The sequence below is a fragment of the Poromitra crassiceps genome (genome assembly GCF_964638095.1).
Source record: "Poromitra crassiceps genome assembly, chromosome: 1".
In the NCBI taxonomy this organism is placed as follows: Eukaryota; Metazoa; Chordata; class Actinopteri; order Beryciformes; family Melamphaidae; genus Poromitra; species Poromitra crassiceps.
This window is the reverse complement of record NC_139623.1, coordinates 26,556,012-26,571,282: the sequence shown is the minus strand read 5'-3', so window position 1 is coordinate 26,571,282 and position 15,271 is coordinate 26,556,012. Positions and strand designations below refer to the sequence as shown.

At 43.6% G+C, this 15,271-nt stretch overlaps 2 protein-coding genes across 2 annotated transcripts in view; one reads left to right on the top strand and one right to left on the bottom strand.

Annotated features, from left to right (window-relative positions):
* The window catches only part of sdha (succinate dehydrogenase complex, subunit A, flavoprotein (Fp)), a 28,865-nt gene extending 21,745 nt beyond the window's left edge, over positions 1-7,120 (bottom strand). The window contains exons 1-4 of the mRNA XM_083641109.1: positions 7,053-7,120; positions 6,338-6,421; positions 2,651-2,812; positions 939-1,082 (exon numbers count right to left, since the gene is read on the bottom strand). Of these exons, the coding sequence (XP_083497235.1) occupies positions 939-1,082; positions 2,651-2,812; positions 6,338-6,421; positions 7,053-7,115 (453 nt within the window). The 5' untranslated portion in view covers positions 7,116-7,120. The remainder of the gene's footprint in view (positions 1-938; positions 1,083-2,650; positions 2,813-6,337; positions 6,422-7,052) is intronic.
* Positions 7,121-7,407: 287 nt separating this feature from the next.
* On the top strand, positions 7,408-13,420 carry ccdc127a (coiled-coil domain containing 127a). The gene is made up of 4 exons (XM_083641163.1): positions 7,408-7,461; positions 8,150-8,284; positions 9,100-9,344; positions 9,665-13,420. Exons 2-4 carry the CDS (start codon positions 8,155-8,157, stop codon positions 10,103-10,105), a joined length of 816 nt encoding a protein of 271 aa, XP_083497289.1. The 5' UTR covers positions 7,408-7,461; positions 8,150-8,154; the 3' UTR covers positions 10,106-13,420.
* The last annotated feature ends 1,851 nt before the right edge of the window (positions 13,421-15,271 follow it).

Below are 15,271 nucleotides of genomic sequence, written 5' to 3'. Positions count from 1 at the left end.
ACACTATCTCATGCCTTCTGGTTCTGCTCTTCACCTGAATGGGATTATGGGCCCAAAATTTTTGACTGGTACTCTAAGGCCTACAAAATAACCCTACAGCCAGAGGCAGAACTCGCCATCTTCAGCTGCTCGGAGTCCTCTCTGAACGTCCCTACAGCTGTGCAACAATCTCTGACACTGGGGACAACTGTCGCCAAAAGACTCATTCTGAAGGAATGGAAGTCTTCCTCTTCACCTTCTTTTCAGGTGTGGCTGATGGACATGATCTCTGTTATACAGATGGAGAGGCTCAGGTCCCTGAGAACGAACTCGCTTTGAAGGTTCTCAACTATCTGGGACCCATTTTTGGCCTACGAGGTTAAGAATGACCAGTGACTGAGGTTGGGGGTGATGGATGGCTCGCCTGGCTGGTATCTTATGGACCCCTTGCGTGGGATCCCTTGTCCATTATCTCCTACAAGCACATAAACACTTTGTATGGCTGGTAGCACCATGTTGTTATGTTGAATGTTCATGATGTATGTTTGTTTTAGTTTTTTTCCTATCTTACGTACTTTCTTTTCCTGTGTCTGAGCCTGTTTGTTTTGTTCGTATATTGTTCTAAAAAAAAAAAGGGGGGGGGGGGGGGGGAATAAGTAATATAAAATAAGATTTGACTAGCTCAGGTTCTGCCAGCCTCTAGCTCAAGGTAAACAGGAAAGGTATGAAAAATGGAAAACTTCATCATAAATCCTCACAGATTATACAATAGAAGTTAAACCTAAAATATCAGACACAACCAGTATAACAATATCAGTGCAGGTACAGTGAATGTTAATTACTTTCAATTACCTTCTCAAATCTCTTCTATCCATTTGAATTTTCATATTAATTAGCATATATTACCACATACTGTACGTTTGTGTGTGTGTGTGTGTGTGTGTGTGTGTGTGTGTTACCTCCACCACAGCTGCAGGGGCCTGTTCTGTCATGTAGTGGATAGCGTCCTGGTCTCCCAGCCAATCAGATCCCTTCACTGTGTCATAGAAGTGCCACCTCCAATCGTCTCCCTCCATGTTCCCCAGAGCTGCATTGATCCCGCCCTATTCAGCCAGATAGCATTCAACACTAAGTTAACAGTGAAACACAAAGAGAGGAAAATGCACACAGAAAGAGGAAAGGGCACTAGTACTACTATTGAGTATCCGTGTGGGAAGCCTTGCTTTGGAGATTGAGTTCACATAACATGTCTTTGTTAAGAGTTCCATAAGCGCAATGTCCAGCAGATGCGGTACGGCTCTGGTAAAACTGCCGGAACAGACTCTTGCCCATGTTAATACAGTAGATGTGCAATAGAGACACTGCGGAGCGCGTCATCATTCAGAAACCACGGCCAAAACGGGGGGAAACAAACCCCCCCCCCCCCCCCCCCCCAAATCCTGGCGTTCTCCTATGTCACGTGTTGCACACAAAGATCATATATACATTATGATCTTGTAACATTACATTACATTACGTCATTTGGCATTTTGGCTTTTATCCAAAGTGACTTACAATAACACATTTTTGTCAGCAATAGAGCAATCGACTATGCAACACAGTCTATGACAAGTACAAATTCTGAAGGAATAGTGGTAAAGTTAAGTTAGTAAGTTTTTTGGTTTTTTTAAGAGAGAGAAAGAAGTTAGTTCAAGAAGGGCCCAGATGGAGCCTGAAAAGGTGTGTCTTTAGTCTTTTCCAAAAGATCGGCAGTGATTCAGCTGTCCTGACCGAAGGTGGAAGCTCGTTCCACCATTGAGGTGCCAGGGACGAGAAGAGTCGCGAACGGGATGAGCGACTTTTGAGCCCCCGTAGGGGAGGAGGGGCAAGGCGTCCTGCGCTGGTGGAGGAGCGGAGGGAACGGTGAGAGATTTGGAGCCTGACCATAGATTGTAAGTACAGAGTCTGGTGTACTGCCCTGTAGGCCAGGACCAGTGTTTTGAATTTAATGCGTGCCGAGATGGGAAGCCAGTGAAGGTCCCGGAAGAGGGGAGTGACATGAGAGAATTTGGGTTGGTTGAATACCAGACGGGCTGTAGCGTTCTGAATGAGATGAAGCGGACGGATGTCAGCAGAAGATGAACGGAAGATGAACACTTCAACTTACTTCCTTGACAGCTAGATCCACATTTTTCTTCTCACCAATTCTCAATGGCTTCCTTGTTTTGTTCGGGAGTACAAAAAAAACTTTTAATTGGTGATTTTTTACATTTGTTGTCTGCGCAGCCCACCACACAACAGATTTTAGCAATGTTTAATTCAAGGAAAATGACGCTGGTGTATGGCTGTGAATGGAGTGCTTTCCCCCGTGATGGCGTGGCCTATTTCATGCAGTGTCTCTATACATGCAGTACGGGGAAAAAACGGACCTGTTCTATTTTTGTGGGATCTGCATGTGTCTGACAAGATGACATGGGTGTGGGTCTGTTCAGGCAGCCAGCTGGTGGACATAGGCCAGTAGATTCCTGTCAATGAATGCTGAAGGATTTTGACTCATGCAATTCAGTAGGACAGCATATCAAATCTGATGTCCAGACCCTTGATGAACATGATTTCACAATACCATGTTGCTGCCAGGACGCCCCACATCAGCTCCCCTTATTATAGAAAATGAAACAATGTTTCGTCGTACCTGTGCAGCTACAGTGTGAGACCTGGTGGGGAAGAGCTTGGTGACGCAGGCAGTGTTGAAGCCAGCCTCTGATAGGCCAAAAGCTGCTCTCAGGCCCGCTCCGCCAGCTCCCACCACCACAGCATCGAACTCATGATCCACAACTGGGTACTGGGTAGAGATCTAAAGACATAATGAGAGAGCATCAGCGAGAGAGAGTTAATGTAAAACTTCAAATAGTCCAGCAAATACTGTAGCTGGGGAGGGGAGTGTTATGTGTACAGTATATACATAAATAAACTGGTGGCTGAATAACTAGCAAGTCTAAATTGATTGAATATTCCTAAACTAAAATACTACTAAATGTACTAAAATATCACAGAATATATTGTAACGCCACAGGCGAGGCTGGTATCGAACCCGGGTCTGTCATTCCAAAGCGCAACATGTTAACCATCAGACCAAAGGGACAATCCCATTGGTCAAGGACCAACGTGCGCACTTTATACATCGAGACCGGGTCGCTACAATATTATCAAAAACAGCTGTTGCCTGAAGTGGAATATGCTGTCAGGTTTATCTTGCTACTAGGAATCTCGCACGCTTGATTCCTAGGGTGGAGACTCTGGAGATGATGCGCCATGGCTGCAGTTATGGAAATCGCCCACTTCGTGGTAGGGATGGGCGCGAGTACTCGGGTACTCGAGTACTCGTTCGTCAGTACTCGAGTAACGTTTCTGCTGTTCGGGTACTCGCCCCACTCCCCACCCCTTTAAAAATGGTCCACGCATGCATCGTTATGTGGATCTGGCAGCATGAACTGCACGGGCGTCAAGTCAGCCAGAATGTACAAGTACGTCATCTGCTTTGTTGATTTCAAAATAAAAGGCTTATGTAAGTTGTAACCTTATTTATTTGGAGTAATGCGTTACAGCCATAGTTTCACGCCATATAATATCACAACAAGTATTTTGATACAAGGTTTGCTGCTTCGTTCGTTGAAATACCCTTTTCTCTCCCAACGTGCATAAATAAGCTATTTACTTTTGTTTAAGTAACATTATTTTGAAAGTTTTAACCGGAAGTTTTCCAGCTCATCCCGAAAATGGTGGCTGAAGATATGCTCCCGAAGGAGACAGATACACACTTCTTCATAGCGCACGCCCGATAAAACTCATTCAAAACTTTGTAGTAGTTTACTGACTACACTATCGTTTCCCATAACGTTAGTCACAAGAAATGTGGAGAAAGAATCGCTTTTTGGGAGACAATCGTTTCATGGTGATCACTATTTAGCTACAGCTGTAACGTTAATCGCACTGGTCAGTGGTCAGTTTTCACTTTTTGGCAGAACACCGGACCTTGTAATCTGTGGATTTACGTTAGTGTAACAGTGATCATAAAGTAAAATGGATACAATGGACATGTATTGGAATTGAGCCTTCGCTTGTTTCACAACACTATTGTCCGCTCCGAAGCGGTAATGCCATCCCCAACCATCGGAGATGCTGTCTGAGGTAGGCTTAGACGTTAGTTTAGCGTCACCTCACCTAATATCACAGTCAGTCAGTCCCTCTCCTCACATGCTCCAGGTAACGCTTTCTCCATGCAAAAATGCAAACGTTATGTGTGTACAGCCCCACACACAGCAGATTACCCCTGCTCCGTCATTACCATAGTAATCACACAGACCCCCCCCCCGCGCGTGAGTACTCGTTCATAATAGAAGGAGAGTACTCGAGTATTTAAATTGCTTAAAATGCCGCCGCGCCATCGTGCCTGTGCTCATAGCCTCATACTACATCACAGTTGCTCGAGTGACATCACAGATGACATTACAACAATTGCTCAGGTGACATCACTGATGACATCACACTCGTGACACACACCCACTTAGCCAATTTTAAAGGAGAATTTCGTTTTTTTTTAACCTGGACCCATCTCCTGGCAATAATTATGATTTGGCCACTCACCCAGCGATGTCCGCGGCGTTTCTGGCCATCCTAGCGTTGTTTTGAGATCAATAGCGTCCAAGTCAGTTGTAAAATGGAGCTGATTTGGGGCCAAGTGTGAGCCTGTCTTTCCTGCATCTAAATAGCTATTTTTATTCCCGTTTTCGCCACATATCGTAATAATGTGATCCCTCAACATCCACCAGAGTGATATTTCGCCCCAGGCCATTTCCTGGACTCTCACAGGGATCAAATTACCTCAAACGTGATCTCGGTCACCAAGTCTCGTGAAGTCCCGCGATACTTTCCTGCCGACTGGCCAACTACAGGTAGGACGCTTTGCGGTGGTGGTTTTAGCGTAACCTATGTGGGGTTTGGCATAACCTTCGTTATTTCGAATCCCACATAGGTTACGCCAAACCCCACATAGGTTACGCTAAAACCACCACCGCAAAGCGTGTACCTGTAGTTGGCCAGCCGGCAGGAAAGTATCGCGGGACTTTCCCCATCCCCACAACAGCCTGTTCTCCCTGCTACCCTCAGGGAGGAGATACAGGGTTCCAAAAGCACGCACAAATCGCTTGAGGAACAGTTTCTTCCCGCAGGCCACGAGACTCCTTAACATACACAAATAGTGTAGTAGTCGTACCGTACCGTACTGCAGCTGCTACCATTATGTATGCCTAATGTTTAATTGTATGTCTAACAAGGTACATGCTATTTGCACCTGTATGTCAATTACGTCGAATTTAAAATGTCTGAACACGTCTAACGTATGCACAATGCCTAATGTTTAATTGTATGTTTAATAAGGTACATGCTATTTGCACTGTATGTCAAATACGTCGAATTAAAATGTCCGAACATGTCTAACGTATGCACATAACATGTGCACCTATGTGCAATGAATATGCCACTGACTTGTCTTATCGCTATTCTGCCTCATTGCCTATTGCTGCTTAGTATTGCTTATTGATGCCTATTTCTTATTGCCTATTGCTCATTGCTTGTTGCCTATTTGTACTATGTCGTAAACGGAGTCCACAGCACAAGAATTTCACACGTGATACTTGTACCATGGAGTGACAATAAAAATCTTGAATCTTGAATCTTGACTTCACGAGACTTGGTGATCGAGATCACGTTTGAGGTAATTTGATCCCTGTGAGAGTCCAGGAAATGGCCTGGGGTGAAATATCACTCTGGTGGATGTTGAGGGATCACATTATTACGATATGTGGCGAAAACGGGAATAAAAATAGCTATTTAGATGCAGGAAAGACAGGCTCACACTTGGCCCCAAATCAGCTCCATTTTACAACTGACTTGGATGCTATTGATCTCAAAACAACGCTAGGACGGCCAGAAACGCTGCGGACATCGCTGGGTGAGTGGCCAAATCATAATTATTGCCAGGAGATGGGTACAGGTTAAAAAAAAACGAAATTCTCCTTTAACTAAGAAGATGGAGACAAGAAGTGGTGTGAAAGCCTTGAAATCCATTATGTAAACATAGCTCAACTGGTTGGACCGCTATACAGCATTGTCAGTTTTTTAGTTTTTTAATACATGACAGTATTTCTATAGTATATATTTTATTGTAAGATACTGAAGCGAGCTGCAGTGCAGATCTGACAGAAAGAAACACTGCATGATACAAGAACATTGATCATCTGGGTTTTAAACCAAAGTATTCATAGTATGTGTGTAAGAGAGGTAATTTTCTACCTTGTGTATACAGTATCATATAACTCACATCATCTGACACTTTGGCAGTGTTCTTCTTGCCATAGATGGAGAAGTGAAAGCTCCTGGTACCCTGAACTGCAGCAACAGGGACCTGGGAGAAAATAATGTAATGTTAACTAAAGATAACTGGCATAATCTGAATTTTCTTGTCAGATTTCTCAACCATTTATGTTGCATTGCCATGCGTCAAAAGCGTTAACACAAGATATTATATGTGGCAGTATATGATCCGATTTTTACACATAGCGTTACATAGACACATACTACACTACACATATTGCAATTGGTTACTCCACATTTCTAATGATTAGAAATAGCACGTCCCGCTCGATTCATAAATGGACAAAGGGGAGGTAATTATTTGATGGGGGTCCATTTTACAGTAACCTTTGTACTTCGTGGTAATTTTAATCTCCTATGGTACAGTAACGTAACGTTATAACATGCATCTAGGGCCCTGCACTTACCCATCTTTCTACAATTAGATAGACAATCGACAATAGACCATATACGATTATTTTAAAGGACCTGCAAGGTACTTATTGATGATGAAGTGACATTCAAACACCCTAGTAAAACTAGTAAACACAGGAGTCTGAGGTTACGCAAGTCAAGGTCTAAATGCCCCAAAAGTCTGCCTCTTGACGTGCAGAAGACAGCAGCCACACAAAGACGAATGGTATACAGATATGTATTACACAAATTAATTTGTTATGACTCACTGTGTTAGTTTTGGGCAATATCCTTCTGGAGAGGAGTCGGGATGCAGCGCGAACACTCGCCATGTTGGTAGCTGAGGGCCGAGCTGTGACCCGACGGAAGGTGAAGTATTTCTGTTGCAGCCCACTGAACCAAACCACTTTCCAAACCTGGGGGTGCCAGATATATCATGACTAATGTTTAACCTCCATACACATTTATTAACTGTTTCTAAACTCTATAGCTTTATTTAATTTTCAAATCGAGTCCAACTGTTTACGCAGATATGTTCTTTTTAGCATTTGAAGAGATTGATAGATATCTACATCCGTCAGGAATACCCTGTGACAAAGTACAGAATGACTAATAAACTTGCGTAGAAATTCTATCATCTGGTGTAAAGGAACAAATGACCTCGACTTTTCTTTCAAGGTGAGATATAGCACCGTATTTATATACAGACACACGCCGACTTTTTGTTGAACTCTAAAAGCTATTCAGTCAGTGTGAAATACACTAGCAAGCTACTGTTAGCTAAGGTAGCTAGCTCGCTAGCTCATAGCTATCCAAGTTAACGTTAGCTGTCATGAATGCTAGCCTTGTCTGTGGATGGAATGGTTAGAGCTGTCAAGCTCGCATGTTACCGGTGCCAACGAGTGTATTGGTAAATGCTAGCAAGCCGATTAAGGTTAGATGCCATGCCGATCTAACCCAGAGATGGTTATTATGCTATGTTATGTAGCTAGCTTAACCTTTGGTAGCTTGTCATGAATGTTGTTATCCATTGTAAACATATTTCTAGCGTTAGTTAGTTAACTCAAAAATTGATACTGATAAAATTGATGACAATCATGAGGTACTCCGTAGTAGTGTGGGAACTTGTACAAGTACCAAGTTCCTAAGTACTGCTAGCTACTAGCTAACGTTACAACTGTTACAGTTATAAAAAGCTGGTGACTAGTACTGACTACACTATAATAGCAAGCATTGATATGAAAGTGTGAAGGAGACACTGCAGCCCATGATCAACCTGAGCATACAGTAAATTTAAAAAGCACTTGTCACTGATGTGATGTGTGTGTGTGTGTGTGTGTGTGTGTGTGTGTGTGAGATACTGCAGCCTACATGAACAACTTGAACGACCCCCCCAGATGGAACATTCAACCAGAGCCCAGAGGAAGGGGGGTGGGGGGTAGTGATGGGAACCAGTGGAACTATGCCCTGCTGGTTCCCATGCTAGGACTGGCTGCTTTCCGTAAGTTACACAAGGAGGTGTGTGTGTGTGTGTGTGTGTGTGTGTGTGTGTGTGTGTGTGTGTGTGTGTGTGTGTGTGTGTGTGTGTGTGTGTGTGTGTGTGTGTGTGTGTGTGTGTGTGTGTGTGTGTGTGTGTGTGTGTGTGTGTGTGTGTGTGTGTGTGTGTGTGTGTGTGTGTGTGTGTGTGTGTGTGTGCGTGGGTGAAAGAGAGGTTAGGACAGAGAGAAAAGTATATAATTTTCATTTATTGAATGTATAGTTACCTCCGGCATTGGAGTTGGCCAGGAGGTTATGTTTTTGCCCCTGTTTGTCTGTTTGTCAGCAGGATATCTGAAAAAGGTACGGTCGGATTTGCATGAAACTTTGTAGAAAAGTAGGTCATGGGCCAACTTAGAACCAATTAACTTTCCACGCCCAAAGGCGCCTAACTTTCAAACACACCATGAAACTTTGTAGAAAGATTTGCAGAGGTTGCACTCTACCGAGTGCCGTCTAGTCACTGAGTGCTTCGGGTGCATAGCAGGCAGGGTGATTCTGCTTTGGAATATATGACACCCACAATTTCCCTCTTGTTCATCAGTCATCTTAGTAGTTTACTCTCCAGGAAACACACCTTCTCAGAAAAGGGTATAATAGTATACATCTTCAATAGGACTACCTTTTCCATGAAAAAGCAAAATCACATTTGCCAGACATGACATAGTGGTTGTTGTCACATTGTGCTTCTGGAACAGCATGCATTCTTGCTGGCCTAGGACTGAATCCCGCCAATCCTCTCTCTCGCTTGTCTCCCCTCCCACGCACCTGTCTTTGCAGGTTGGATCTGGACGAGGGAGTCTCAGAGGGAGATTCAGAAGGTCAAGGCCCAGTATGACAAGGACGTGCACACAGTTAGAAGCGAGATGGAGGCTCGGTACCGAGAGACACTGACAGAGGGGCGCAGGGCAGCAGCCACGCTGGATTTGGAGCTGGAGAAGGAGAGGCAGAGGGTCAAAGGCTACAAGCAGGCCCTGGTGTCGCAGAGCCAGCAGCTAATGGAAGAGAGGAAAGGGTTACAGCAGGTAAAGATCATCTCTCCTTCCCTCCATTCTCCTTCACTCCCTCTCCTCTATTTTTCTGTATCCAGAGCAGGAGAAATGTCTTGACTTTTACTCTTTTCATTCACATCTTCTTTTCCCCTCCCTCTACACTACTACTCATCCTCCTCTTCTCGAAAATAAGGCCTTGGAGTAGAAGAAGTGGCTCCTTTATTTTCTCCTCAATTTACCCTCCCTTCCTCTCACTTTGGCTCCCCCTTCCACCCCTAGTCTTCTCTGCTTTGCTCTTCTAATCCATACCCTCTCCTCCATAAACCAAAACTCTTCGTCTTCTCCCATACAAGGAGCGCGAGGCCTTGGAGGAAGAGAAGCGAAGGCTGGTGGAGTCCGGAGCCACGGGCGCTGTGCTGCACCAGGCACTGGAACGAGAGAAGGACTGGCACCAGCGAGCCACAGTCACCCTGAAGGAGATAGAGGGTCAGCTGATAGAGCGGCAGAGCGCCTACTGCTCTCTTCTCCAACCTCGAGAGCAACGGCTGGAGTTGGAGAAGAACATGCTGCTAAAGGTTGTCAAAAAACCTATCGGTGGAGAACTGGATCTAGAGACAGGTCTGAAGGATATTTTTAAGAACGATAAGCACTGCGCCGACCTGCTGAATATGGACAAGAGGAGGAATGGCAGCCTCATGTGGCTGTATCTCAGATACTGGCAGCTGCAGGTCACGGTCCAGAAACACAAGAGAGCTGAGGAAGCCATTCTAGGGGGGCGAATGCACACCAAGTGACCTTAGTCTAAGACAAGCTGGTATTTTTCATTTAAGTTAATTTTAAGGGGGACTTACCCCCCCCCCCCCGCCCCCCCCCCGTGATTTCTGGCAAAATGGTATTCTACTTGATTTGAAAATTCTGCAGGCAAGATGGCCGCCTATAGTCCCTTGTACCGTGGCAGAATTTCTAGCCCATAGACTTAATAAATAACTTGGCCAATAAGTATGTAACACACAAAATAAACCAAACAGTAATGTTGATTTGTTGATCTAGAATGCAGAGGACATGTAAGTGGTTCGTTAAACTCGCATACCAGGAATATTGTATTTACCGCACTGGTCCTAACATTAACGTAAAGTGCCGTGCACCTCAGAGAGCCTGATTGTCCCGGAACCCACTCGCTTATGGCTCATTTCCACCACATATAACGGCACAGTACAGCTCTACTCGACCTGGTCTTACTCGTCTCTACTTGATATAGACTCTGTTTCCATAGCAAGTTTATTCGCCTCCGCCCACACCTGGTCGTCATGGCGACCGCATATCTGTCCTCCGCTCATAGCTGAAGTAGGCTATAATGTTCAAATTAAATCCATACACGGAACTTTTAAACTGGTTATGAAATACTGGTGCCTGTAAATGACCTACAGTGTACATGGGCAAATGTGAAAATCGACCAGGAGAATGGATATCACTTTGTTGTTACTCAAACTCACATGCATGCACTGCGCGGGGGACGGGAGTTGCGCTACGGGCAGAAGGGAAGCCTCTACCCCGGCGGCAACTCACCAGGCAAGACCATGGCTTCGCTAAACCCCCGCCTGCGGCCTAGCGGAGCCGACATTACACGCAACTACAAAGGGCTTCCCGAGGAGCGGACTTTTTCTCTCTCAAAACAATTGAAAACCACCGTCATGTTAAAGCTGAGCAAGGAGATCGATTTTATTTTACCAGAGCCGAAGGCAGCAACACAAAAGACTGATGGAAATAACAGAAGAGAGGGTAAGCCCCACTAAACTGGTATTCAGCATTGACAGTAGACAGTAAACACGATTCTGCCTGACCAATCAGTCGTCTGCAGTGTTTTCACGTCACGGTATGGTACCGGGTTCACAGCGCTGGAACCTCAACAAAGCAGGGACCAAAACTAGCACGACTCAACCCGGGCTGTCCACGTTTTTGATCGGTGGAATGAGACAAAAAAGCGAGACGAGCTGGGTGGGGCCACGCTGATACCAGTGGTGGAAATGGGCCATTTGTGCCAGAACACACTCGATTTGGGGGCGGAACATGCCAGGATTGGCCAACGCCAACTCCAGTGCCCAGAACTGTCAAATCAAATCACAGAGACGCTATGGCCCACCTCCCAATCCCTCTTTCTTTTTTTGTATGACAGGCAGTATTTTCAGTGTATCAGAGTTAGAGTATGTTATAAATATAGCCACGGTATAAACAACTAACCAACGCTGGTGGTCCATATGGAAACAGTGTTACTCAAAATGGTTAAAAGTTATATCAATTTGGTCATTCAGTGGCGTTTTACTGCCATGTAAAGTAACTAACGTTAGCCGCTAGCATTAGCCACAGTAGCCGATTACCCATAATGCCTTATGTTATCCCAGCACCCAGGAACGGCTCTCGCTTCATTTAATGCATAAAATAAAGCTGATAATATACAATTGATTCACATTGAAGTACACCACGTGCAAACACCACCGTGACGTAACAATGTACCAAATCGGCCATTGTGGAGGCCTCCACCCCCCAAATAAGCAGGTTTGAACCCATAGAGGGCAATCTTGCTGCCAAAAATTATAAAGTTTGTACAATTGTAACAGATTGGTCTCAAATCTGGAGATTTTGACAAGAATGCTTTACACACCACCCCAAAAGCCATATATATTGGTTAAAAGCTGAAAAAAAGTGTTTTGGGGGTTAGTTACACTTTAAGTTAACTTAAGTCAAAGGCAAGCTGGTATTTTTCATTCAAGTTAACTTAACTTAACTTAAGTCAAAGACAAGCTGGTATTTTTCATTTGACTTTGTGGGATGTTGAAAAGATCTAGATCAGGCATGGAAATGGCGTGTTTTGATAATCAACGTGTAAATTCCATCCCTGATCTGGAAGAATTAGAAAGGGATTAGGAAAATGTCAGGGTTTGAGCATGTGAAATATAATTGGATTATTTCAGAAGCCCCTAAACACACTATTAGTGTATACACATTAAATTGACTGTGTGAAAATAAATGTGATGATCAGTAATGCATTAAGGATAATTCAGGTCACATCCATATTAGATACATTTTCTTCTTCTTCATTTAGCATCTTGGGAAATGTTGTCAGGAAGCGTTTGTCAGTTATACTCCTCCATGTTCAGTGAGTGCCATGAATTACTGGGAGTTACTTCTGTCCCTTGATCTGTGCTTCAATTATCAAATTATATTGTCCCTCTGTCTTGTGGTACGAATCACCACAGGGCTCCATATAACTTATTATGACGTTTGAAACATGATAATGTACTTCTCCATGTTTTGCAAGATACTCTTTTCAATCACAGCAAATGTCAAAAATAATGTATATGGCGTTTCATATCATTTATGGCAAAGAAATGTAACAAATTATTATAGATTTGAGCAAAACGGCTAAGAATACCTTTTCAAGAACATCTTGTCAACACCGCTATTCGATGAAAAAGATCACTAATGTCTTAGACATCCTTGAAACATGTTGATGCTTGGCGTTCAAGTATTGATAGATAGTGTGGGGGATATATTATGATAGTGTGTTTGTTTCTGCCAACTTCATTATTTGGACTGGCCTTCCACCCATGATGTCTCTCCTTACAGTCTGGTGTTTTTCACAGGAAGCCAATAGAATCGGGCGTGGGACTCTGATCACTTGTAAGTCACTTGTCTTTTAACGGTGTTCAACCCTTAGTTGTATAGCAACTAATGCATGTTCATGGGGGCTTCATAAGCATGAGGGAACCACAGGAACATACTGAAGGTGCTGCATGTGTGTTGGCCTGAATCTGAATTAAGAAAACAGGGCATCCAGTAGTCCTCCATACTGCAACCTCTTAGCACATAAATACTACTAACAATTCCAACAGCACTCCGCTATTTGGCAGCTTTACACTTCCTATGAGAGGCATGAGTAAACTCGTAGCATTTTTATTAGGATGCCAGACCTCTCTATACTAAAGCAACATTTTTGTTTTGATTGTACCTTCATGTATGAATGATGGATCTGATGCCATACATTGAGATGACTTATGACAGGTCCACAGAGACCATTCTGTGCAATCCTCAAATAAATCCTTGGTTTAGGTACTTAAGTTTTGGTCTATCTGTGTTTATTGCTGGCAATGTGGTAAATACTCTGTAATACCAATTTACTGAATATCTTACCCAGTGTACATTTCATTAATATATATCGACCATTACTGGATAGACTAAATGCGATGCAGTAATACACAGAAACAGACAATACATGAACCTCCATCCATAATACCAACATTAAAATCGAAATTTATTCATGGAATTTTCTCTCCAACAAGGAAACGGCAGTCACTGCCAGAGGCAATGGAGAGGGGGGAAATGCTAATTCTGCCGGAAACGCATAGGATGTCTTGAATGTTTAAGATAAGTGTTTTTAGCTTACTAAAGAAGCTTTAACAGAATACTTTTAGCTCTGCAGCCACCGCTAAACAAAACCCAATCATCCTAACGACCCCAACACCAGGCTCCTGCAACACAGGCTGGGAGGGTCGTCACACTTTTAGATGTTTTACTGCAAAAAAGGTATGACACCCATGACCAAAATAATCCTACATTCTCTTATGTTTGGAATTCTAGGGAAAATAAATGATTACCCTTTTTGCTGGGGAAACCCCTTCAAAAACCCCACTTTAAGAACCACTGTCTTAGATCATATCAACAATCAATTCATGTTGTTTTCAAAAGTACATTTTGGAGGTGTAATATCTAGCTAATAAGGACAATTATATATAAGCTATATACAATTATATAAGCTATATCATATTTTGTGAATTGTAGTTTCAAATACCTCCCTCCCTGCTTCACTCCCTCATCTGCACCCTATGAGAGGTTTCTCTTGGAGAGGACATCAAGCTTGAGGCTCTGAAGTTCTCTCTGATTGGCTTGGTCCCTTGCTGTTTGTCCACTCCACGATCCTCCTCTAGTATGACAGGCCCCCGCTCCTGCAGACATCCAATGGGGGATCCGGTTTGATGTGGATCTGGCCCGATGGGGGCGCTCCTGGTCCTGAGGGGCAGCTGATGCTCCGTCACGGCTCTCCCTTGGGTGCCCAGCCTCAGTATCTGTCTGGGAGTCCTCTCAACCAGGAAGTGGACCACCTGTTGCTGCTCATAGCTCTCTCTACGAGTGACGTCTGTCTCTGCCAGCGTCAGCCTAGGATATGTTACATTGATTGCATACTTGAGTTTAATTATTTTGGGTGAGTTTTTGTGATAATGACTCACCCAGACAACACCCACAACAGTTAAGAGTACATAGATAGTTTAGACTTGAATAAACAACACTTAAGAGTACATAGATAGTTTAGACTTGAATAAACAACAGTTAAGAGTACATAGATAGTTTAGACTTGAATAAAGCTGATGTGAAGAGCATACACTCCAATCCCACTTTATGGCATGCTGTGTCTCTTTCTCTACCTTCTCAGTTCTCACCTTCTACCGTAATACAGTATGTATTGTGTACTTATAATACACTATGTATGTTGTACTGTAATACAGTATGTATTGAGTACTTATAATACACTGTATTTTGTACTTATGTGTCAGGATGTGTCGCATAACATCTCTCTGTTCCAGCTTTCTCAACCATCTTTCCTATCTCTCCCCACAATACATACAAAATAATAGAGAGAATGTAAAACACTACATGCACCACATCAAATAATTTAGGTTAGAAGAATACATAGAATAAAGCAGAATGTCAGCAAAGTGGAACCTCCATCTATCTATCTTGTAACAGTGACTCGTACAGCACTGAAACATCAGGTAGAATAGAATAGAGTTTCCGCCTACTTGTGCTGTGGTCTTGTCTCCATGACCAGGCTCAGCCAGCTGGCTTGGTAGCTCTCTCTCCTCCACTGGTCTCCCTCCTGAACCTCACAGTGGGAGTTCACCAGGTAG